This window comes from Carcharodon carcharias, chromosome 17 (assembly GCF_017639515.1).
Source record: "Carcharodon carcharias isolate sCarCar2 chromosome 17, sCarCar2.pri, whole genome shotgun sequence".
Taxonomy (NCBI): Eukaryota; Metazoa; Chordata; class Chondrichthyes; order Lamniformes; family Lamnidae; genus Carcharodon; species Carcharodon carcharias.
Genome location: NC_054483.1, coordinates 91,665,339 through 91,692,146, shown reverse-complemented (window position 1 = coordinate 91,692,146; position 26,808 = coordinate 91,665,339). Strand labels below are relative to the sequence as shown.

The window sequence follows — 26,808 nt, the reverse complement described above, 5'->3', positions numbered from 1 at the left end:
TTCCTGAAGTGGATATATTGACAAAAGTTTCCATTCATATTTCTGGTGATGACAACGAAGGACTTAAATAAGGATTGACAAATCCTTTAGCTTTTCCAAGAATTTGTCACTGCAGAAACTAGCGTGGTCTTATAAAAAACCTCTAGGATACCTGAGAGTGAATGACAAGGTTGTGTGATATCATTGAATTATTCAAATGATCTCATAAACTATAATTGCAAAGTTGAATCATTTTTTTCTAATATTTGTGAGAACTGCAAGATTACAACTTTGCCCTATCTGATGTCTTTATTAGAATAGAATCCTACAGTTCAACTTACAAATACTTGGCTCGTTTAGAAAGATGCTTGTGTATTAGTGCTAAATGATATTACACAGTACCTAATCATTCTTCTTTTCTAGTAACTGCGGTGAACATTGTGGGATATATAAAATATACCATTGCAAAACCAAAGGCTTGCATTTATATTTTGGCTTTTCACATTGGAAAGACATCTCAGGATTTAGCATTTTATGATATATCTGCTCCTTCCAGGTACCTATATTCACACCTGGCATGCTCCCAAGGATTCACTTTAATTCCCTTTTATTCTTTATCTAGATGTTTGTGCACAATGATATCAACCATGAGGTGTGGTGTTGTCATGCATTAGATTTGCACTTTCTCTTGAGTTTTTCACTGGGCATGTTCTTGCTACCTTGAGAATTCAGGTAGATTGCCAGCCCTGGGCATCTTTAAATCTTGGAATGCAGCCCATTCTTTCAAGTTCTCAGCTATTGCATCCCTAATGCTATATTGCAAGACTGCTTTCAGTTATTTCAATCCTTCATTGTCATCACCAGAAATAAAAATGTAAACCCTAATGGAAATAATAGTGGCAATTTCTCTCACCAATTTTGGGTCATTTTTGCATTTTCTGCATTGTATTTTTGTTTTCTCTCAGTTTCTTTGAATTGGATCTTTAATTTGTTGTCTTTTCTGACTAGAATTTAAATTTTACTTCAGACCATTCAAGCCTGGTACCAGCATCCTAGAGATAGCACGAGCATTGTTTAGCAGTTCTCATTGTCCTTGTAGAAATGGAGGACAGAGGAAAGGTTTTATGTCCAACATTATAGCACTACCCCATACTTCACTCAGTGGAGGCCACAGAGTAAGCTCTTCACAGTGTCCAAGACGAACCCTTCCAACATGTCAAAGCTTTGAGACCTGATTTGCCTCTTCAAGCTAAGCACACTTCTGGTGTGGACTTCCTTTGCTTAGAATCATAAAAACATCAATGAAATGTTCATTCCTTCTTCCAAGCTGCCTTAGCTGTGCAATTGGCTATTTTCCTTTCCAAAACAAGAATACAAAAACATGCAGCATGCAAGTGAGTCATCATGGAAGCAACAGGTGACAGATTTCATTAAGGTCCTCCTTAGTGAAGCAGAGACATCTGTTACAGTGTTCCTCATGTTGTGGTAGGAGAATTGCTCCCTGAAGACCCTGGGTGAATATGGCCTCCTGCTGAGCATCCTTCTTTCCCTCTCGGCCTCCTCTGTCTTCATAGAGTTTGTCCTTCCCTTTGTTGCCTCTACTCATTCTTCCTCTCATTCTACCATCCTATCCAAGATGAAGGACTGGAGGAACAGCACCTCATCTTCCGACTAGGCACTTTACAGCCTTCCGGACTGAATATTGAATTCAATAACTTTAGGTCTTGAGCTCCCTCCTCCATCCCCACCCCCTTTCTGTTTCTTCCCCCTTCCTTTTGTTTTTCTTTCCAATAATTTATATAGATTTTTCTCTTCCCACCTATTTCCATTATATCTAAATCTTTTATGCCCCCCCCACCCCCACTAGAGCTATACCTTGAGTGCCCTACCATCCATTCTTAATTAGCACATTCGTTTAGATAATATCACCAACTTCAACACCTCTGTGTTCTTTTGTTCTTTTGTCTGTGACATCTTTTGATTATCTGCTCCTATCACTGCTTGTTTGTCCCTACAACAACACCCCCCCAACTTCTCTCCCCCCCCACCCCCCCACCTTAAACCAGCTTATATTTCACCCCTCTCATTGTAAAGAAAAATCAGTTCTGTCGAAGGGTCATGAGGACTCGAAACATCAACTCTTTTCTTCTCCGCCGATGCTGCCAGGCCTGCTGAGTTTTTCCAGGTAATTCTGTTTTTGTTTTGCATTTTCAGCATCCGCAGTTTTTCGTTTTTATATCCAAGATGAAGTCTATTGCGAATTGCACCAGAACTGTGCATGTGTGCATGTGGAGCCAAAACACCACCCAAAGCATTGAAAATACTTTCTTTTTGTAACCAAACATTGCAGATGAAGAGTTAAGCTATGTTGTAACCTTGTCTTGTAGTAGGCCACAGATTGTTTGGCTGCAAAATGCTATGTAGCACATACCACAACTCAATCAGGACATAAAAGCAAAAAACTGCGGATGCTGGAGATCCAAAACAAAAACAAAAATACCTGGAAAAGCTCAGCAGGTCTGGTAGCATCTGCTGAGAGGTACACAGTTAACGTTTCGAGTCTGAATGACCCTTCAACAGAACTAAGTAAAAATAGAAGAGAGGTGAAATATTTCACCTCTCTTCTATTTTTACTTAGTTCTGTTGAAGGGTCATTCGGACTCAAAACGTTAACTGTGTCCCTCTCCGCAGATGCTGCCAGACCTGCTGGGTTCAATCAGGACATCTCTTATATTCAGTTCTTCTGGAGCTGCAGCTTGTGCAAGTTCCCTTAACAGCCGGGGAAATGTGTATTTCAGCCTATACATGCTTTTGAGAGAGTACTAGTGGTTGGGATAGAGTGTTGATACTTCCCTTCCTCCAAAAAACACAGGTACAGGGGCATTCCCAAAGGGAATATGTTGTAGTACTGTTAATGATGCACATTTTGTAGTGGTGGCTGAATGGAATAGCAAACTTCTGGTGAAAATATAGAAATTCCTTCATTAAGTTATTCAATATCTCATTAATGCAATCTATTAAACTGGCAGCAACAAAGATACTTGCATGGAGTGCAAAATGAGTACAGAATCATCATGACATTCACCCTGATGTCCACATAGTTTTGCCCAATCTATGTCTGTTTTATACTAATAAGTCATCTTTAGGCTGTGACACTAGGCTTTTCAAAACTGGATCACCTAGGTTTTGGCGGTGTTTGATTCACCGAGGATATAAATGTGAATTTTCAGATTATTTGAAATGAATATTCTCAAAAGGTGAAATATTTTCAAAACATTATTACTGTATTTCTTTAAAACTTTAGTCTTGAAATTGTATAATTTAAATGATAAGGTAAATCTGATGGTATCCATTTGACATCTTATAAAGTTAGATTTGACATAACTGCAAAAGAAGTGTGTACTAATATAGATTAACATTTAATTCTAAGATGGTGGTGCAAAAAATAAGCTATGTACTGTGTGATGAAAACTTTGGTTTAGTGCATTCTGAAGCCCCTTGGCCTCCTGTATGAGGGCAATAATACCATAACATTTGTAGAAAATTTATTGCCCTCCTTCAAACTTCCTGCTTTCCTATCCTATACCTATATCCCTTGTTGGTTCGATTGTGGGAAAAAAATCAAATATTTTTAGATTGAAACACTTTTGAAAACATTTTGAGCTTCTTTTGAGGAAAAGACAATACACTGCCACTTGGTGGCTTAACTGTGCAGTATCAAACTGGTGGTTTTATAGGGGATTTCCATTACAAATGTGGACATAGGAATTCATAATGAACTGTGACAGAAAGTTTTGTCAGCAGAAAGCATCTATTTTTAATAAGATGTAGATAAAAATGTTTTTCTGATATTTGCACTGTGTTCCTCAGCTATTACTAGTGGCTGTAGATAACCATGTTTACTTGTAATTAATTTAAACCTTGAATAATAAAACATGCTTAATGTGAATATTCTGTTTCTTTAAGACATCGGCAAGAGATTGCTCACCTGAAAGATCAACAATTACAAGCTGCAAAAGAAAAACAGTTAATTTCAAATGAAAACCTAGCTGACACATTAACAAATTCTAACAAGGAAAAGGTGAGACATGACTTTGAATCATAATATATTCATCACTTTAGTGAATTACTGTCTCTTTTTTTATGGTGGTTTTAAGTGTGGTTGTGGATTAGCTTAAAGAAAAGAACAAAGACTATTCAAGAAGAAAACTGGGTGACATCGATTCCTTTAAGAAGATAAGAAACAGGATCAAGGCTAGGCCATTTGATCCTTCGAGCCTGCTCCCCATTTAAGAAAGAACATTATTGATCACCTACCTCAACTCTAGCTTCTTTTCCCAAATCCCGTAATTCCTTTGGTACCCAAAAATCTAACAACCTCTGTCTTAAATACACTCAATGACTGAGCATCCTTGGCTCTCTGGGATCTCGTGGCGTCTATCAGGCATGACATAAATCTAGGTTGGGTACTATCACATGCTCTGTGAGGTACCATTATCAGCATTTTGCACACACTTTTGGATAGTAATTATTTTCCTGCAGATTGAGATGCCAGATGTGCCAACATCAAAAAAATGCTTAGGCTTCAGGTCTGAGACACTTCTTTGCTCTGAGGGGGTTTCTTAATGGAATCAGTAGAAACCTCCAAACAATCATCTACCTGACCATTCAAATACCGCCTGCCCCGCATGTGGCATGTGGCAGAGTCTGCAGAACATCATTGGACTTATCAGCCATCTCAGAACCCATTGAATCAGAGTGGAATTAAGTCATCTGTGATCCCAAGGGATTGCATAAGAATGGAATTAGCAACAATAGATTCAAAACTTGCCCATAATGTTGATACCCTGTCATTTATGCTCTCTCCAAAGTAGGTGGGATCACAAGGTGAGAAAATGGTTCAATTCCTGCCTCGAGGATGAAAATCTGGGTCTGTAATTTTTTAAACTTTTGTTATAGGAGATGCATATTACAATGCCAATGATTACTCAAAAAAAATTGAGTGGAGTTTCTGTGATGGATGTGTGGATCAATAAAGCCGAAGTCTTACTGCAGCTTGGATTTTACCAGCCTGCCAGAAATCTGTTGTCAGAGGCTCACATGACTGCAAAGGTTAGTTTACTGTCCTGTCGTGGATGATTTAACAATGCTATTAACAATTTCTGGAAGAAAATAAAGGTCATTAAATAGATTGCTGTTACCTTTTAAAATACAAATTAACTTTAAAGTAATTAAAACATATTTGTTCCTTATCCATCAAATAGTGGATTCTGTAACTTTATGCCTGGAACTCTTAAAAGTTTGCAAGACGTTGCAACAAAGTCGGTCCAGAAACATTTTTAGAAAGCAGAGAATTAACTTAAGGATATTCCAATGCTCTCCTGGCCAGCCTCTTACCCTACACCCTCTATAAACTTGAGCTCATCCAAAACTCAACGGTCCGCATCCTATCACTTGATGCAGGCAGCATGCCAACTTATGCTACCTGTTCATTCCCATGATTGCAGTTTGTAGCCAGTGCTAACAGTGCTGTTGAGTGGCTGCGCACCTTAGCATAGGATCCAAAACTGAGGGAAGCTAGCACCAGTTAACTAAGCCTGCATTGCTTAAAGCCAATCTATACCATTGAAAGTAGAGGTGCATTGTGGCTAAAGCTGGTGTTGTTGGCAGTCGTTCTACAACTGATTCTGACCAGGGAACACTTGATAATGGCACACATAGGAAAAAATGGGATCTCAGATTTTCCATTGTTGCAGAGGAAGCCTTGGTTGAGGGGGTGCAAAGGAGAGATGTTCTCTATTCTGAGATGGTCAGGAAGCCTTTCAGACAAACTCCCAGAAGGCAGTGGAACCAGATATCCCTGGTAGTCAATGCCCGAAGTTAAGCCTGGAGGATCTGGATGCAGTGCAGCAAAAAGTTCAACAACCTTACATGAGTGGTCAAGGCCATTGAAAACATCTTCAAATGCCATATTCCGCCTACTGCTAGTCCCACCCATTACTTAATACATCACACCCCCATCATTCATCGACTACCAATCTCTATTAATCAGGACTTAAACCTAACATTCATAGTTTCACCTCATTCTTGCACACTTAGGACTGCTGTAAACCTCACACCCACATTTCACAGCTTGCACACACTGCCAGCTCACCAAACGTTACCGCCACAGCATCTGATGGTTTGCAAATCATTCACTGAAGCACTTCCCTTTCTTTTACGGAGCAAAGTTGGTGTACAACTGGAGGTAGCAGACGGATGTGGCTGCAAGTCTTAACTTCCATGGAGAACACATTACTTGCCATCATTGGAGCAGCCATTATTGAGGCCGTAGCCAGCAATGTAGCTGAAACAATAGAAGATACCAAATCTTCCTTTTCACACTCAATTCTCTGTCATCCCATGCTCTTTTTTGATTTTTTATTTCCCTTTCTTCACCACAAGTCTATCATTGTGCCTTTCCATTTTTAGATTCCCAAGTCATTCAAATTCACCCTTGCAGCTATGAGCTCAGATGCTGACACTGAGTAGAATTTAGAGGAAAGCTGAAAAGCTAGATATGAATGTGATAAGATACCAACCCAAGTAGCCTGCAGAAAGGGCAGAGCACACAGGTAGCGCTAGTGCCAACTCCCAAGAGTTCTGCGGATGACTCAGTTGAACACTAAAACGAGACAGACCACAGAAGGCTTCTGGTGAAATGTTTAGAGCGCTGATGGGCCTGCCTGAAAGCCTGCATGCAATTTCAAGGAACATGGAAGATCACAACACCAATTTTGCATAGGGATTTGGCCAAAATTTGGAGCATAATCTTTCACAACTTGGAAGTGTCAGCCAACTCCATTAGCGCACTTGTGGGCCCAACCATGATGTCTGAGCTACTGTTAGAGCATTAGTAAAGCCACCTAATGCCTGGATCCTGCAGTGGAAATTCAGACTTCTATCATGCAAGTTTAGCTTGCTACCATGCAAGCTTTGACTGCTGCCATTATGGCTGCGGATACTGAAGTGACAAGGAGCTTTCTGTAAATCACAGCAGTTCACCAATCTGTCCTCCAACAGAACGCTAGGATTGCAGAGGCACTGCACTGGGGACTGGCAGTGCACTGGGGTACTGGCATTGGCTCAGTGGAGCATGAACCTCTCTGGTTGGCAACATTTATTTTCTCACTTGCCATTCCGCCAAAGGTCTTGCTGTTGCCTATCAGTTGGCCGGCCCAGCCAGCTGCTGCCTTCGCGAAAATGCTGATGTCTGAAGCCAGGCTTTATAGGCCCAGTGCTGTTTGAGTTAATTCTTCCAGGCCATCTGCAGTATCCCTCACTGAAAAATTACAGTCTTTTACTGGCCCTGCTGCAGCCATTGGAGTAGCTTTGTGTAGGACCACTAGAACAGGCAAAGGCACCTGTCAAGACAGGCACTAAGGAAGTGCACAGGGTGATTAGTTGAAATTTGTGCAAGATGATATGACTTCATTTATAAATTTGTTGTGTAATGTTCATTTTATGATGGCTTTTACTTTGCATTGTGGCCAAGTGCATGCTGTGATGGTCAGTCACAGAGAGAAGGTAATCTGTTGGACAGTTGCCCATGGACAGGTTGGTCAGAAAGGTACTTCCTAGGTTGCCTACCCTTCCTCTTCTGTTTCCTTCTGCTTCTCAGCTGCTCACTGTATAGCCGGTGGCAAGGCCTGTGCCCTTATGATGGTGAAGTTGTGCAGCACACAACAGGCCATCACAAGTTTTGACACCTTCCTTGCTGAATACTGCAGGGCACTCCTAGAGAGCACACAAATGATTTTGTCTATCCATTTTGTATGGCAGCATGTTTTCAGTGTATACATGCTGCCCACGTGTGTGGGTTGTGCAGTGGCATCATCAGCCATCTGGTCACCGGCCTGGAGGAAGCACCCCTACTCCTCCTGACATGCAAGCAATACTTTTATCTCATGGAGTCAGTTTCTCTTGCCTCCTTTCAACTATTAAGTTCCTCAGCGATTGGGAAACCTTGCTGGATATGGTTAAAATTAGAATGACTTAAAATAAAGGTACATAGGCTCGCAATAATTTTTAAAATGACCAACATGATTCCCCTGACTGTTTGTGTCACCTGCCCTTAATCCCACCTGCATTAAAACCAGAAGTGTGTGACTTCCAGGTAGGTTGGATTCATGTTTCAGATTTCTAATCCCAACCCACCTTTTTGGAAGGTAAAATCCATCCCCATGATATACTATTCTATGATTGTATGATTCTGTGGCATGCAGTGGTGTCAATCTGGGCCATTCGTGCTTCGACTGATGCAAAATGGAGAAAGAGGACCTGTGCATGCATTAACCACTGGACCCAGGAGGAAATGAATGATGGCAGAAAAAGCCTTTGTTGCTTCAATCTGGCATGAACCCATGACCTGACACAAATAAGAGTGTGACAATTGTGCCTAGCTGGCACACACTGTAAACTGGTGTGTTTATCTCAGCTTTTATGTGAGTTTCACAAGCAAAACTGAGGTTCTTACCACGGGCCGTTTATCTTGTCTGCTGTGTTGAGAATCCAATTGCATCCACATGGGATAGTTTGTTTGCAGCAGAGAAAGGGTGATTTTTGAAAAGAAAATGTATTGGTCTGTTTAAAATTTCTAGCTCTAAATTTGTATCACCACGATCTCTACATTGTCAAATGGCTTTAAGTATGCTGGATCTCTTAACCTGAATTGAAATACCCAAATTTATCATGGGTATATAACACGTCTGATTTATGCATGTTGAAATTTCAAGTCACTTTCTCATTTTAACATCTCCGGTTTAACTGTTAACATTCCTGGAGAAACCATCCAAATTTTGTCTCATTTTTTACAATTAGATATTTGAGAACAAAGAAGCTTTGGCAAAGATCTTGTATCTTCTAGCAGTTCTGGCTAATTGTGAAAAGAACCATGGTCAGGCTAAACTGCTCTTGAAAGAGGCTCAAAGTATTGGAGGAAATGAATACTTTTGGTTTGATACAATTACTAGCCTGGTATGCGCAATTCAGGGAGAGAACCTTGAGGATTCAAAGGAACAGGTGAGAAAATAATTGCTGTGCCATTCCGAATGTAATAAACTTCTAGGAAAAAGAGATAATAAAATAAACCAATTCAAAAAAGAAAGATTTCTGTTTATAAAGTGCTTTTTCATGAACAGCTAGTGTCTTGAAGTACTTTAGAGCCACTGTAGTCAGTGTTGAAATGTAAGAAATATGGCTATCAATTTGTGCACAGGAAGCTTCCACAAAGGGCAAGGTGATAATGACTAGGCAGTCTGTTTCTGTGATGATTATTGAACAGTAGATATTAGTCCAAGGTACCGGCGGTAACTGCACTGCAGTTCTTCAAAAAAGCACCTTGGATCTTTTCTATTCTCTTGAGAGGGCAAACTAGACCTTATTTTAACATTGCATCTGAAAGATAGCATCTTCAGTTGTGCAGCACTTTCTCAGTGCTGCACTAGAATGTCAGTCTTGATTTTCTCACTCCAAACTGGAGTGTGACTTAAATTCAGAACATTCCGATTCAGGGACGAGAGTTCTACCAACTGAGCTACAGCTGACAATTCAGGCTTTATCTGCTATAACCATGAATGCAGTAAGTCGTGTTCCTACCAATTTTGCACCACCATGGGATGAAAATGAACTTAGAGTCTCCATAGAACGAAGATTACAATTTTGTTGTTGCAGGAAATGCACTTCCAAAGGTGATGTGTATTTCAAGCATGTTTTGTTTTTCCAGGAAGCTCATTGTCCCAAACTGGATATCTCTTGCTTCTAAGTCTACTCCCTCAGGATTTGTCTCAATCTTCCTTAATATCAAACTACAGCATCTCTTGACTGCTGTGCTATTCTAAATTGAGCCCAGACCTTCATATGCTCCAATTATTGATTTACTTCCATGAAAAATCAATCAGAGTAGTTAAATGGTCAGGTAAGACTTGTTCACAGCAATAGATCAATTGGACTTTGAATCTCCAGTCACTCTTCCAACAATATACTTCACTTCTCCAGTGCTGTAGTAATTACTTGGTGCTAATGTCACAGCACTGGATGAACGAACTATGGCTCTATTCTTGGTTTGGAGTATTAATCGAGCAGCCAATAAGTTGAGAAATTTTATTGTTTGTCTCATGATTATGTTAGAAGGTCCAAATCATTTTGAAGATTGGGTATTATTTAAATTTGACAAGTAAACTACCAGTATAAATCTCAATGCTCAACATTTACGAGGTGGGGGGGGGTGTTGGTGGATGGATGTAGCAGCTCCGATGCTTCTTTAAACCAAGCTGTACCTGATCAAAGTGTAAAGCAGAATACTTCAGATGCTGGAACTCTGAAATAAAAATGCTGGAAATACTCAGCAGGTCAGGCAGCATTTGTGGAGAGAGAAACAGAGTTAATGGACGGAATCTTGTGCCCTCCCCCACGGTGAGTTGGTGACGAGAGGGCATTTAGTCAGGTGGGGATCCCAACACCTTCCTGCCTCCACTACGATTAAGTGCTTGACCGTAAGGCCCGTGGACGGCTTTTCCGCCCCACTACCAACTGAGGCCCTTAGTGGGCAATTAATGCTCACTTAAGGGCTTCATCACACTTCTCATAATAACCCTGCTGCGGGTGGGGGTTCACGGTGGGTTTGGTTGCAGGCTCCCACGTGTTCCTTGTTCAAAGGCATTCAATCCCCACTGATATCTGCCCTTGCTGTCGATTTCCCCCTCTATCTCTAAACCGCAACCCATGTCAAGTGCCTGAAGACGCAAAATGTGGCAGGCCTTCCTGAAAAGAGGTGACACGGGGCTCTTGTTGACTCTCTAGCCAGCAGCCAAGAGCCATGTCACCTGCACAGGATTTTGCCCAACTTTTCAGATCAGTGACCTTTCATCAGAGCTGGGAAATGTATTGTAATCTACTTATACTGTAACCTCACTTCAGATTTCTTTTTTTTCTTGAAGTTAGGACCCTTGATCCACTGCAAAGGATCTACTAATGTATAAACATTTACAATTTCACTCAGAGGTTCACCTTATCTTCTGCAAAATATGGATTATACATTGACCCAGAACTTCTGCGGAGTGGCAGTCACCCTTGGGTTGCCACTTCGCTCCTTTTTACATACCCAGTTTGGGAGCTGCACATTTCTCACCTGATCTTCCAACCCAGGCCTGGTGACAAATGTGTCGTGCAACAGCCCAGGAGCTGATCAGGGGGTGGTCACAGGATGTTGGGTTATCGGGGGTGTGGGGGCCGAGTGATTGGGGAGTGGCCGGGTGATCAGGGAAGTGTTGGATGGTTGGGTGGTCTGTGGGGGGGGGAGGGGGGAGGTTCAGGTTGTCGGGGTGGGAGGTGGGCCTCAGGAGGGTGGTTAGAGGGTCAGGAGGGTAGTCAGTTGGTCCCAAAGGGTTGTCTTGGGGTTGGGAGGGTATCAGGTGGTCCCAAGGGGTGGTCGGGGTAGTGTAGTCAAGGAGTCAGAAGGGTAGTCAGGGAGGTGGGGGTTAGTCAGGAGTTTGGGAAGGTAGTTGGGGAGTTGTAGGTGGGGTGCCCAGTGAGGGGATGGGGGTGTGGTGGTGGTGGTCAGGGAGCGGATCATTAGTACAGTTACCTAGGGACAGAATTTTCTGGTCGGTGAGCGAGGGCACGCCCACCGAAATATAAGCTGCCTATTAAAGCCATTAAGAAATCAATTGAGTCACTTGAGAACACTGCCCATCCAACCTTAAGGTTGGCAGGCAGGCAAGCGGAAAGCCCAAGCAGCCTTCGCGTTTTTCAGGAAACCTCATCCATGTATTAAATTAATTAATTTTCATAAATATAAAAACATGTCCCCACTCGTGACATAATCACAAGAGAGAACATGTTGAAATAAATTTTAAAATCAATTCTTTCATTATTTTAATATCCATTCAGCCTCCCTGAGGCAGCTCTATGCCTCGGAGATTGCTGCGTTCTTTCGCATGCATGCTTTTTTCCCATGCTCTTTCTCTCCCTCCTCCCTCCGCCCGCACAGGCAGCGCTGGGCACTACTGGCCGTGTATTGAGGGCGGACCTCAATTGGTCGGCTCCATGACCGCCTCCGCCTAGCCCGCCTGCCATAGGAAAAATCCTGGCCTAGAAGTTAGGAGTGGTTTCAACCCTTCTAACTTTTGCTGGCTAACTATTCTATTAAGAGAGTTGGAACCATCCAAAGTCTCCATTTTAAATTGGAGTATTGAACAGTTTCAGATGCAGGGTTATTGCCCATCAGGAGTTTAAACTTCCCGGGCGATTCCCATGCAGTGCGCCCGTGGCTGTAGACTTGGCTGGGTAGGGGGGTGGGAGGGGCCCAAAGCAGCTTCTGGAAACCTCCACATTATGATCCCCAGGGAAATGGAAGTTCTGGGTCATTATTTTAGCCAAGGAATCCAATCAGTTCTGCTCTGGTACTCCTGTAGCAATTCCAATATGTCTAGATGCTTCACCATGATTATGGTATCACCTGACTTAAAATTCAATTAATACAGCAAACAGCTTTGTAATGTAATGACTTGGCTGCAAAAGTAGATTTGTAACAATTGTTTAAAATATTTTAAATTTAACCACCTGAAATTTATCTTTTACATTTACATTTTTGGTGCCAGAAATAACAAAATATTGAAGGAACAATGAATGATCACAACAATTAAACACCTTTAAATAACCACCCGCCCTTTTTTCCTAATACAAAAGGAAAATCCTGTGGTAACTGGAAATCTGGAGTACAAAGTGAAAATGCTGGAAATCATCAACAAGGTCATGCAGTATCTGTGAAGAAGGAATGTTCCTTTCTCCACAGAAGCTGCGTGGCCTGCTGGTTAGTTCCAGCATTTTCTGTTTATGCACCATATTAACCCGTTGATTTAAAGTAATATCTCTGATATTCTTCAACTACCTGCCCTCGAGCATTCTCACCTTTTTAAGATGTTCAACAAAGCCAGATGTGATAGTTTATTATTAAGTCTGTCACCATGTCCAAGCTCAAGAGTTAAGAGAGGAAATGCTTAAGGGTGTCCTGCACTAATTGTATAAAAAGTTGTATTTTATTTTGTTGTTTGTAAGTCTTTTGATTACATATGTTAAAAAATTGTATCACTATATTTCTAGGTTTGCAACGTCTTAAAACAGGGCATTAAAGGATATAAGGCTGCTTTAGAAGAGAAACCTAATCGACTTTCAGTTTTTACATTTATGATTACTTCAATGGAAGCCAGGTAAATTCTGTAATCAAAAAATTAAGTTGCATGAATACCAAATCTTGCTGAGCATGAGGAATTTGTGCTTTGATAGGTAATTTTCATAGTCTTAGGCATTCCCTCAGAATTGACAATGTCTTGCTTCAACTCCAGTTTGATTGGTTCTGAGATAGCTGATAAGTCCAATGCAGACTTGAAGGGCCGGGCAGATGAGGTGTTTGGAGGTTTGCGCGCTCTCTCTGATGCCTCAACTTTGCCTCTGAGTTCCCCGGACAAAGTCTCTCGATGTGTCCGGTGTCTTCTCAGTCGGTCAAGCCAGGGACTGCCATGAGTTGGCAGCTATGTTTGACCTCTCCTTTGAGGGCAGCCCTAAAGCATTTCCACTGTCCTCCTGGGAGTCTCCTGCCAAAACCGAGTTACGATTTGAATATAGTTAAGCATCAGTCCCATTTTTTTTTTTAAAAGTGCCAGTTCAAAAAAAAGGCCACTGATCATTTTTATGAATTTCATCACCCACCCACCCCTCAACCCCTGTACCCCTCCTCTTAGTCACTTAATTGCATGACACATTTCTCCATTGAAACTAATTCAGGTAGCCTATTAAAAGGCATCTGCTAGTGATATTGTGTAATGGGTCACTGAAGGCCAAAAACAGCCCAAGTAGTTTTAAAACAAAATTGTCCACTTCCTTCCTTTGTGGAAAAACACCATACCATTGCTCAACACTGATCCCAAGCAATCTCACCAGATTTTTGAGATCACGTTGTATGCTGATAGCTAGGAACTACCACCTCAATTTTCAACATCTTCTGATTTCAAGCAGGGCAAGCCTCCAACCAGCTTGGTATATTCTTTGAAAATAGATGGTCATTGATATTCGGTCTTTCATGTCTTAGCTGGCTCTGTCTAAGAGTAACATAACTAATCCCATTCCCCTGCTCTTTCCCTGTAAATTTCCTTTTTCCAGTCACTGATTTGTTTTTCAAAGCAAAATCTGTTGTCTATCTATCGTGTATATTATATATTAAATTTGTTTTTTCTTGTAGGTTGATATCTATTGAAATAGAATCCATGAAAGCATCAGACAATTTTAATTTAAAGAAACCTGAGAATATGCAAAAGCTGTTTTCAGCTTGTGCTAAGATGGAACAGCTTGCAAATACTATGCTGCAATATGGATACAGAGAAGAATCAGTGGACATGATGACAGAACATGTCAGTATACTAATGTAGGTTCACTTACATGCAATTGTTTTATTGTAGCTGTCTATATACTTTCAAAAATTCAATGTATGTAAAATGCAGGTCAGAAAAATAATTGTTAATGTTAGTCTTTATTTTTGTAAGAGTTACCTCTACGTTTATATTGGCATGCTACATTTTCCCCATTGAACACTGCACCCTCATTGTTCTTATTTTTCTTTTAGGGAGAGTAGCGAGAAAAATAGAAACTTTAGCATTAGATTAAGGGTTTTATTTACTTTTGGACACTACTTAACTTCAATTTTGTTTTCCTAAAGCTTGCTTGCTAAACACAGCGAAGAGGAATCAAAGCACCAGCACCTGTTAAATGCGTACGCACTAATAAAGAAGGCCATCTTGATTGAAGAAGAGGCTTTCAGTGATCTGATGAGCTTGTTGCCACTTAAAGCGGTAAAAAAAATAACAGATTTTCAATCTCTGACCTTTATTTATTTATCTTAAAATTATGTGCAATATTCAGAAACCATCTCAACAACAATGAGTATATAGCATTGACCGTATTCATTTTCTGCTTTAATAGTAAAGTAATTATTATGTGATTGGAACTTCGTATTGCATAATGCGAGAAATCTTTCAGTTTCCTCTTCCCATTTTGTTCTGACAGAACTGCTGCCTTCTATAGTTGATGCTTTGGCAACTCTTGAAAATCAGGCTGCATGCTAATTATTCATAGGTTTTCAAATAACACAACTTTGGAATGAAGTTCAAATGGTAATACGTTCCTGGAGTTCAGAAGAAGAACTATTTGCTTTCAAAAATTTGCTTTCAAACAACAGCGAGGCAAATGGCACTTGCCATCACTAATGCACAAGTAGTGCATCAACTTCAAGAGAGGGGCAGATTTATGTTTAAATTCAAATATACAAACTTTGCAGTGTGAGTTATGCTACTCTGCTTCACCAAAATGGCATCTCTCTGTCTGCCTCACTATTTAAATGCATTGAATTGTTTGAAGTTGCAACATTTGTACGCGCGATATGAGTTAAACTTGGCAAAGAAATTTGAGTCTTACCTTTTCAAGTCTAAGTACCTTTTTAATGATATGTGTTAATTACTGCCAATCAATGTCTCTGGCACTGAAAATCAACTATACAAGTGTGGATTCGCATTACAGCTTTTAATTGTTTGAGATTTTAAAAAAGAAAAGCTTTTTTTTTTAGTTTGTCTTTCTGCCTCTTTTTTTCTATCTCTTAATCAAATCTTTCTTTTCCCCCATTTTTGCTTCATGACCGTTTGTCATTGAATTCACCCACTTTAATTTACAACAAAAACAAAAATTGCGTGCAGACTTGAAACATTAACTCTTTCTCTCCACAGATGCTGTCAGACCTGCTGAGTTTTTCCAGCAATTTTTGTTTTTGTTTCAGATTTCCAGCATCTGCAGTATTTTGCTTTTATCACTTTAATTTACACTTCCTTTCAATCCTTGCGCTGTTAATTGCACAATCTGATTGAAGGCAATCTAATTGGTTAAAGAAATACAGATGCCCTGCTTCCTTCATTGTGTTATCAATTTTCACTTTTAGCCACTTTCCATGGAAAAAGTGCAAGGGTGTTCTAACTAAAGGCACTTGCCATTAGATGCCCTGATTCCCTGATACAGCAAAATCTGGGAAAACGTGACTTTGTTTTTACTTGAAAATCGGTGGTGATGCAGGTGGCCACTGAGCTGATTGCATGTGCGCGAAAGAGCGCAGAATTCTCGGAGTACCTCAGGGAGATTAAGATCAAAATGAAAGTTTGAAAAAAGAACAAATAAAATTATTCAGACATGTCCCCTCATGTGTCATGTTTATCAATTGTCAAAATTTTTAAAATTTATTTAATAAAACCTTCATGATCCCTCATCCCACCCGTGGATGAGGTTTCATGCAAAACGTGAAGGCCGCTTGGGATCTTTGCCTGCCTGCCAGCCTTAAGGTTGACAGTACAGTGGGTGTGCGCTGAGCGAAAGATCGGAATGACGTGCGGTGACATTGGGACGCACGCCCAATGTCACCGCGCATCATTTTACACATTGGAGTGTGGGGCCAGCCCCTGCGTGTCGAAGAGAAAATTCTGCCCCTTGGGTTGGAGTGGTTGATCACTGACATTTCTGGTTTATGAATATCTAAAACATTATCTGTGTAAAAAGTGGCTAATTTCATGGTGAGGCTTTGCCCTGCAAGGAACAGTATTCATTGGTAGTGTTGGCCGAGAAACATATGCCTATTTAAGAGTGCCTGCACCCATGGACTCTCCCTTGATTCCATTCCAAATGCACGCAGGAGGAAAAAAGGAAAATCCAGATAAGCCATGGTGAATAATCCAGATATTTTTGCATCAGATGTGGTCTTATTGACACTAGTGGGAATCAATGTTTCAAACTCACTAAGCATTGAACTATCACCCAAAAATAAATTGCTGCAGGGTCTGCTCTCTTAATTTAGCATTTCTTCTATGTACCCATTCTCCTAGTACACAGGATTGCTGATATGACACTATGGTGCTCCAGCCGCAGTTTCCAAAGCCTAATTGCGAATGGGTTGAATTTGTTTCTCTCTATAATTTGCACTGACTAGCTCAAGTTAGCTTTACTGATCAGATTAGTGCTGCTCCTGTTTTGTGAGCATTCCAGTTAGCCAATTTAGCATTGTTTGTTTCACAACTGATTTATCAACTGATGTGCTAGCTCAGAGCTTCCCTATGCACTTAGTTTAATCTGCTATAGACCAAAATGGGTTATTTTTAAAAACAATTTCATCAATATAAATTCTGTCACTTCAAGCTTTGCCAAGACAATCTATTTGACCTTTATATTCCCAGCATTGATTTCAGTGGAGCTGCTAAGTTGACTTCTGTGGATAAGCATGTAATGCTTTTAATGCTCACCCCTATAGCTGGGAAGCCTGTGATAACCTAATGGAAGACAAATTTTGAAGCCAAATAGTTTATAGAGAAGGGAATCATTTAAAATGACTAACCTTAGATTTTTGTTATAGGTCAAGCTGGTCTAGCAGTTGATAAATTAGTTCTGCACTGCAGCTGATCTTGCTTACAGGTTAGCTTTTAATATAGCAACCAGCTACTGAGAACATTCAACTTGAGATATGGTCAAATTATCAACATAAATGGGTTTTGTTGTTTATAATACTTAGCAGGTCCATGTTACCAAGCAGCCTGTTGTATGAGAACCACTAATCTTGATGACTGCATCACTATTGTGATGATCTTCACTTAAGCTGGAGAAGCATGCAACTCCTTGCAAAAAAAGGATAAATAGGCAGTGAAAAAAGATGCAAAGTATTTAAGAGGCTGGGAGATGAAAATCTACACATTGTTATATTTCTTTGTTTGCTTCATATAAACTTACCAATCTCACAGAGGACTGGTAACTAAATGTCGTTTTGGTTTACTTAAAGATTTATTACAGGATTGCTCATCAGACAAATTAACTATAGAGATTCAACAGCTATTGTTAACAGGAAAGTACAGTTGCAATTCCTTCACACCACATGGTGCTAGCTAAACTGAAAGCTCCTTGGAACAATGTCTGCTGGTCACATGATTTAAATCCTGGCAACTTACTTATTTTTTTAATTCATTCACGGGATGTGTGCTTCACTGGCTAGGCCAGCATTTATTGTACATCCCTGGTTGCCTTTGAGAAGGTGGTGGTGAACTACCTTCTTGAGCCGCTGAAGTCCATCTGGTGTAGGTACACCCACCGTACTGTTAGGATGGGAGATCCAGGAAGTTGACCCAGCAACAGTGGAGGAACGGCGATATATTTCCAAGTCAGGACGGTGCGTGATTTGGAGGGGAACTTCCAGGTGGTGGTGTTTCCATCTATCTTCTGTCCTTGTCCTTCTAGTTGGTAGTGGTCATGGGTTTGGAAGGTGCAGTCTAAGGAGCCGTGGTGAATTTCTGCAGTTCTTCCTTTAGATAGTACACACTGCTGCTACTGTGTGTCGGTAGTGGAGGGAGTGAATGTTTGTGGATGTGGTACCAATCAAGCGGGCTGCTTTGTCTTGAATGGTGCCAAGCTTCTTCAGTGTTGTGAGAGCTGCACTCATCCAGGCAACTGGGGACTATTCCATCACACTCCTGACTTGTGCTTTGTAGATGGTGGACAGGCTTTGGGAGTCAGGAGGTGAGTCACATGATTCCTAGCCCCTGACCTGCTCTTGTAGCCACAGTATTTATATGGCTAGTTCAGTTCAGTTTCTGGTTAATGGTAACCCCCAGGATGTTGATAGTGGGGGATTTAGTGTTGGTAATGCCATTGAACGTCAAGGGGCAATGGTTAGACTCTTTCTTTTTGTAGATTGTCATTTTCTGGCACTTGTGGACAAGTACTTGCCACTTGTCAGCCCACGCCTGGATATTGCCCGGATCTTGCTGCATTTGGACATGGACTGCTTCAGTATCTGAGGAGTTGCGAATGGTGTAGAACATTGTGCAATCATCAGCGAACATCCCCACTTCTGACCTTATGATGAAGCAGCTGAAGATGGTTGAGCCCAGGACACAACCCTGAGCAACTCCTGCAGTGATGTCATGGAACTGAAATGACTGACCTCCAACAACCACAACCATCTTCCTACGTGCTAGGTATGACTCTAACCAGCGGAGAGTTGTCCCCCTGATTCCCATTGATTCCAGTTTTGCTAGAGCTCCTTGATGCCACACTCAGTCAAATACTGCCTTGATGTCAAGGGCAGTCACTCTCACCTCACCTCGGGAATACTGCTCCTTGGTCCATGTTTGAACCAAGGCTGCAGTGGGGCCAGGAGCTGAGTGGGCCTGGCAGAACCCAAACTGGATGTGAGTGAGCAGGTTATTGCTAAGCAAGTGCTGCTTGATAGCACTGTTGATGACTCCTTCCATTACTTTATTGGTCACCAAGAGTAGACTGATGGGGCGGGTATTGGCCGTGTTGGATTTGTGCTGCTTTTTGTGTACAGGACACACCTGGGCAATTTTTCACACAGCCGGGTAGATGCCAGTGTTGTAGCTGTACTGGAACATCTTGGCTAGGGGTGCAGCAAGTTCTGGACCACAAATCTTCAATACTATTGCTGGAATGTTGTCAGGACCCATAGCCTTTGCAGTATCCAGTGGCTTCAGCCATTTCTTGATTTCGCGTGTAGTGAATCGACTTGGCTGAAGACTGGCACCTGTGATGCTGGGGACCTCCAGAAGAGGCTGAAATGGATCATCTGCTTGGCACTTCTGGCTGAAGATTTTTGCAAGTGCCCATGTTTAACCTGATGCCAAGAGACTTCGTGGGGTCCAGAGTCGATGTTGAGGACTCTCAGGGCAACTCCCTCCCAACTATATACCACTGTGCTGCCACCTGTGCTGGGTCTGTCCTGCCAGTGGGACAGGACATACCCAGTGATGGTGATGGTGATGGTGGTGTCTGGGACATTATCTGTAAGGTATGATTCCTGAGGATGAATATGTTAGGCTGTTGCTTGACTGGCCTGTGAGAAAGCTCTCCCAATTTTGGCATTAGCCCCCAGATGTTAGTAAAGAGGGCTTTGCGGGGTCAACAGGGCTGCAATTGCCGTTGTCATTTCCGGTGCCTAGGTCAATCCTGGGTGATCCGTCCGGTTTCATTCCTTTTTTGTCTCATTGTAGCGGTTTCTTACAACTGAGTGGCTTGCTAGGCCATTTCAGATGGCATTTAAGATTCAATCACATTGCTGTGGGTCTGGAGTCACATGTAGGCCAGACCAGGTAAGGACGACAGATTTCCCTCCCTAAAGGACATTAGTGAACCAGATGGGTTTTTTTTTTTTACAAAAATTGACAATGGTTTCATGGTCATCATTGGGCTTTTAATTCCAGATTTTTATTGAATTCAAATCCCACCATCTGCCATGTTGGGATTCAAACCCGGGCTCCCAGACCATTACCCTCGGTCTCTGGTTACTAGTGCAATGACAATACCACTATGCCATCGCCTTCTGTCTTAATTATATTCCACACTGGAATCTTCCAGAAAACTGGTCTACTTGTAATGCCAGATGTCAGGTGACTCATGGCAGCCATCTTAAGTCAGTGACTTTGCTTGCTTTTTAAAAGTTATTTTTAAACAGTTTAATATATGTTTGATCAGCTAATGAAATTAGAGGTTAATATCATACATGCACAAGTCACGTCATTGTGACACAGGATGTATGGCATTTAGAAAAGATTTGGTAGGAATGTGAATTTTTATAATATTTTGCAAAAAGGCTGAAGTCCTACATCTGTACGCCAAAAGGAAGTCACACAAAATCAAAGGCTTGCAGATTTATTAAAGATTAAATTAACCTGAACATGCTTATGAACTGTCACAGAAGATGCACATATTGGGCGGAATCTTAACATCTTTGAAAATAATCACCGGTTGAGATTATTTCTGGGTCCCAACCTTGCACTTGCTGGCAGTGGGCTCACTGGCATGATCTATCAGCAGGCGTCCTCCAAATTCGTCGCTTCTGTGTCTGCTGTCCAATTAACGATGGTGGGTGGGTTCCTGAGGCTGCAGGCTCAATCAGAGGGCCTGCAGTCTTGGAAGGACAGACCTACTAACAGAAGTGGGAGCTGTTACTGTAGGAGGTGGTCTGTGAAGGTACTGCCATCTTGAGGGCTTATAGCCTTTGCAGTATCCAATGCCTTTAGCTGTTTCTTGATATCACGTGGAATGAATCAAATTGGCTGAAGACTAGCATCTGTGATCCTGGGGACCTCAGGAGGCCAAGATGGATCATTCACTCAACATTTCTGGCCAAAGATGATTTCAAATGCTTGAGCCTCTGAAGATGTTTCAATTTTGTTTACTTAAACTGTTGTACAGTTGCTAAGCCACCACTGTAGAGGGAAAACCATGCGATTCCAGTGGGACAGTGCGATAGGGGGAATTACAGGAGACCTTAGGGGCTTTGATCTCAGCGAGGGACCCATCCGCCACGGGGAAGATCCTGGCAGAGTCCTCAATCAGCCCACAAACTGAGCTCTTAAAAATGCAAATTGGCTACCTACCACTGTTACGGGGGTAGCACTTGTCACTTTCCACTCTGCTTCCAGAAAGACTAGCTGGAGGTGGGAATTCATTGGCCCATTGACCCAACATTTTCCCATCCTACCTTTCTTCCAGTCCTGCCTTGAAGCCCGCATCTGCAGGACCATAAAGATTCTGCCCATTATAGCTAGATCAATTCTCGACTTCTTTGTCACCCAACTCACAGTCTAATGTCCTTGCTTTTAAACTTAGCTAAAAGGTTTTACATCACTGCCTTTAGGATCTTTCTCTCATTCTCAGCCTCCATCTGATACCTTATAGCCTCAAGCTTTATAGAAAAGCATTGCTGTTTAAGGGTTAGCATACCAAATGAGCCATGCAACCAAAACAATGTATTGAGTCTCTTGTTTCGAGTGATAAGGCAAATCTGAGTATAAACCATGCCAAATGCCCTTCAAGAAGATAATTGTGTGTGTACTTGATGGGAAAAAACAATTTGATAAGTCAAATATCCTTTCTTAATATACTTTTTCATGTCATTATATTCTCTGTATGCAAGCTAAGAAAACTGTAGATGTGTCAATTTTATTAATGATATAGTAAAGAAACAGATATCATAAACTATTATAAATATAAGCTCTATATTTTATTATGAATATGTATTGGATTCAGATTTAAATTAATGGTTACTTAAATAAAAATTACTCACATTGCATGAATTTAAAAAGATCGAATTTTTTTCCCCTTAAAGTACTTGTCTAATCATTATTTTCAGATGACAAATTTAAGTTTGCCTCTAATGAGGAAGCTGGCCTCTCTTAAGTTAATATTTGTGCAATTGACTTTGGATATGCTTGACCTGGTTACCGCAAAAGATAAAAAGGAAGCCGAAGCAACAAGAAGGAAAGGATTACTACAACTAATTGTAGAGGAATTCATCAGTTCCACACCTGATTACACACCGGTAGAAAAGGTAATTCAAGTACAGTCTATACTATCCTACTAGACGGAAACGTAAAAGCTTGCTGTGGGCAGTTTTAAATTGAACACATTGAAGATGTACCTTAAGTTTATGTACACTCTGGAGTTGGAAACCTTAGGCTCATGTGGACCAAATGAGTTTAAATTGAGAAATAAATTAAATGCTTTACAAATACTTAAGCTAAAATTTTAAAATCCACAATATTTGGACAATAGCATGCAGTAGTGATTAAAATAATTTATTATTGAAAGTATTGGCCAGTGTGCCAAAAATTAGAGCTACTTCTTTGGCATTCAAAGGCGAAATTTTGAGAGTGCAGAGTTTGCATGTTCCTGTCAGGATTAAAGGCAAAGTTAACAGGCATAGGGAACCTTGGTTTTCAAGGGATATTGGCGATCTGGTTAAGAAGAAGAGAGAGGTATATAGCAGGTATAGGCAACAAGAAGCAAATGAGGTACTTGTAGAGTATAGAAAATGTAAGAAAATACTAAAAAAGGAAATCAGGAAGGCAAAAATAAGACATGAGGTTGCTTTGGCAGATAATGTGAAGGTAAACCCGAAGGGTTTCTACAAGTATATTAAGAGTAAAAGGATAGTAAGGGACACAATTGGTCCCCTTGAAGATCAGAGTGGTCGTCTATGTGTGGAGCCTCACGAGATGGGGGAGATCTTAAACAGTTTTTTTGCATCAGTATTTACTCAGGAAACTGGCATAGTGTATAAGGAAGGAAGGGAAACAAGCAGTAGTTTCATGGAACATATAGAGATTAAAGAGGAGGAGGTGCTTGCTGCCTTACAGTGAATAAAGGTAGATAAATCCCCCGGGCCTGACATGATATTCCCTTGGACATTGAGGGGTACTAGTGTAGAAATTGCAGGGGCCCTGGCAGAAATATTTAAAATGTCCTTAGCCACGGATGAGGTGCCGGAGGATTGGAGGTAGCTCATGTTGTTCCGTTGTTTAAAAAAGGCTCCAAAAGTAAACCAGGTAATTACAGGCCAGTGAGCCTGATGTCAGTAGTAGGTAAAATATTGGAAGGTGTTCTGAGAGATCAGATATATAATTATTTGGACAGCCAAGGGCTGATTAAGGATAGTCATCATGGCTTTGTGTGTGGTAGGTCGTGTTTAACGAACCTTGTAGAGTTTTTCGAGGAGATTACCAAGAAAGTAGATGAAGGAAAAGCTGTGGATGTTGTCTACATGGACTTTAGTAAGGCCTTTGACAAGGTCCCACATGGGAGGTTAGTTCAGAAGGTTCAGACACTTGGTATCCATGGAGAGGTTGTAAACTGGATTCGAAATTGGCTGTGTGGGAGAAGACAGAGAGTGGTAGTGGATGATTGCTTCTCAGACTGGAGGTCTGTGACTAGCGGTGTGCCTCAGGGATCTGTGCTGGGACCATTGTTGTTTGTTGTCTGTATCAATGACTTGGATGATAATGTGGTGAATTGGATCAGCAGGTTTGCTGATGACACTGAGATTGGAGGTGTTGTGGTCAGCGAGGAAGGCTTTTAAAGCTTGCAGAGAGATCTGGACCAACTGGAAAAATGGGCCAGAAAATGGCAGATGGAATTTAATGCGGAAAAGTGTGAGGTGTTACATTTTGGAAGATCATACCAAAGTAGGACATACACAGTAAATGGCAGGGCACTGAGGAATGCGGAGGAACAAAGGGATCTGGGAGTTCAGATACATAGTTCCCTGAAAGTGGTGTCACAGGTAGACAAGGTTGTAAAGAAAGCTTTTGGCATACTGGCCTTCATAAATCAAAGTATTGAGTATAGGAGTTGGGATGTTATGGTGAGGTTGTATAAGACATTGGTGAGGCCAACTTTGGAGTATTGTGTGCAGTTCTGGTCGCCTAACTACAGGAAGGATATCAATAAGATTGAGGGAGTGCAGAGAAGATTTACTAGGATGTTGCCAGGTCTTAAGGAGTTGAGTTGCAGGGAAAGATTAAACAGGTTAGGATTTTATTCCTTGGAGCGTAGAAGGATGAGGGGAGATTTGATAGAAGTTTACAAAATTATGAGGGATATAGACAGAGTAAATGCGAGTAGGCTCTTTCCACTTAGATTAGGAGAAATAAACACGAGAGGACATGGCTTTAGGGTGAAAGGGGAAAGGTTTAGGGGGAATATTAGGGGGAACTTCTTCACTCAGAGAGTGGTGAGAGTTTGGAACGAGTTACCATCTGACGTGATAAATGTGGGCTCACTCTTAAGTTTTAAGAATAAATTAGATAGATACATGGATGGGAGAGGTCTGGAAAGTTATGGACTAGGTGCAGGTCAATGGGACTAGCGGAATAATATTTCGGCACAGACTAGAAGGGCCGAATGGCCTGTTTTCTATGCTGTAGTGTTCTATGGTTCTTGTAGTACATAAGCAATTTAAAAACTGAATGCAATTCAAAATCTTGGCCCTTTGTGACTTTGCACTTTTTAAAAATGTGTTTAACGATAACATTGTGAAGACTGATTACATTTTGGGATAATAGCCTTTTTTTTACCAAGATGAAGTTGTAAAGAGAAAGTGAAATATTTTCCAGTAACTTCTGAACTCCGGGGTGTCGTAACTCGTGGGCACCTCAAAGATGTGTCGGGGAACCCCCAACCACCACCCCTCTCCCCATCTCTTCCCCCAACCCCCTGGAGATCCTTAGATAAGGATTGTATGGAAATTGCTTGGGAAGTTCAAACTTTTGTTGGGCAATTACCCTGCAATGGGAACCATCCAAAAATACAAAATAAATCGCATACTTCATATTGTTCCGACTGTCTTACAGTAATAGGTACCCAGAAAAATTTAGAAGAATTAAAACCACTTCTAACTCATGAGTAGCTATTGTACTGACCCCTCTCCCCAAACCCCCACAGGATCCCTCCAATTACCCCCACCCTCCCACAATCTGACTCTGATTGCCACTCCACAAAAGTTAATTCAGTTGCTACCATATTTACCTTTGTAACATTGCCTGCCTCTGCCTAAGCCTCTATCTTTACCTCATAGCCACCACTACTAAAATCTTCATCCATACGTTTGACATTTCTTGACTCAGTTTCTCTAATGTACTCCTTGCTGGTCTTTCATCTTACACTCAAACTTGCCTGAAATTCATACCCATATCTAATCCTTCACTGACCCCTGCTTAGTACATTGGCCCCTTGTTCCCTCCATGGTCTCAGCCCACCAAAAAATGGAGCCTCTCCCAGCCTTTTATCCCATCTCAGGCCCTTTGGTTCTCTACCTCTGAACTTTTAATACATCTGTCTGATCCTTCATCCCACATAAATGGCAGAGTCTCTTCAACCTCACGATCTGGAGCTAACTCCCTAAAGCATTCAGCCCTGCATTTTTCTGTCCACCTTTAAAAGCTTTCTTAAAACTGATCTTTTCAACCAATCTTTCATTTGTCTATTCCTTTATTCTTCTGATCATCTTTTCCTCTCCCCTTTCTGTAGGCTGCCTTGGGATATTCTCTGTGTTAAAGGTGCCTAATATAAATGTAAGTTGTTATTTAAGAGGTTTTGTTAACAACCAAGATCACAATCACATTATCCTGAAACTATATTTTAAACTAAAAAGTGAGATACTGCAGTTGATCCAAATCTGAAATGAAAACAAATTTCTGGAAATGCTGAACATGTCAGGCAGCATCAGTGAAAAGCGAAACATAGGGTTAATATTTCAAATTAATGACCATTTGTCGGAATTGTCATAGGATTGAAATAGCTCCTGATATTTTTAATTTTTTTTTTGCAGTTTGAAATTATTTATCTCTTCATCAAATAAAACTGAGATCATGATGGAGTGCTGATCTCTTTTCTTAAATGAAAAAAATAAAACTGCATAAAGTAACAATTTTGTTCTTGTTTTGTTTAAATAATCTAATTCATTCTATATTTTTTATTCATAAAATGCTATTTTAATACCATATGTGTAAAATCTCAACATAGATTTATCCCCCATTGAAATTGCACCTCAAATATTGCATGTATATATGATGGAATTTAAGAATCACAAGTTTTGATGTTAGGTGTTTTTTGTGAATTATTATGTGTTCTATGATTCATGCAATTGCGTGTAAATCTTTGTGTTTGTTCAGGAATGGGTGACTGTAGCCAAGTTGTTGGGACAAAAAGCTCTGGCTCAGCTAGCGAGTGCGCATAACCTGAGCAGTAGCTCTGAAGAAATTAGATCCAAATGCCTCTATCTGACTGGCAGGTGTCTACGATTGTTGGCTGTACAGATAGACCCAATTAATCCAGGCTTCACTTGGGTTCAACAAATGCTGGTAAGATTCCTTCTAATTCTGTTCTACAAACAATTATGCATTTCTATCATTATAAGTAATA

The 26,808-nt window shown here is 41.0% G+C and overlaps 1 protein-coding gene across 1 annotated transcript in view; it reads left to right on the top strand.

Annotated features, from left to right (window-relative positions):
* Positions 1-26,808, top strand: part of LOC121289677 (cilia- and flagella-associated protein 46) — a 243,587-nt gene that overhangs the window by 152,136 nt on the left and 64,643 nt on the right. The window contains exons 33-40 of the mRNA XM_041209300.1: positions 3,946-4,060; positions 4,939-5,091; positions 8,839-9,039; positions 13,120-13,226; positions 14,255-14,437; positions 14,729-14,861; positions 22,241-22,438; positions 26,559-26,747. Coding sequence (XP_041065234.1) covers positions 3,946-4,060; positions 4,939-5,091; positions 8,839-9,039; positions 13,120-13,226; positions 14,255-14,437; positions 14,729-14,861; positions 22,241-22,438; positions 26,559-26,747 — 1,279 coding nt within the window. The remainder of the gene's footprint in view (positions 1-3,945; positions 4,061-4,938; positions 5,092-8,838; positions 9,040-13,119; positions 13,227-14,254; positions 14,438-14,728; positions 14,862-22,240; positions 22,439-26,558; positions 26,748-26,808) is intronic.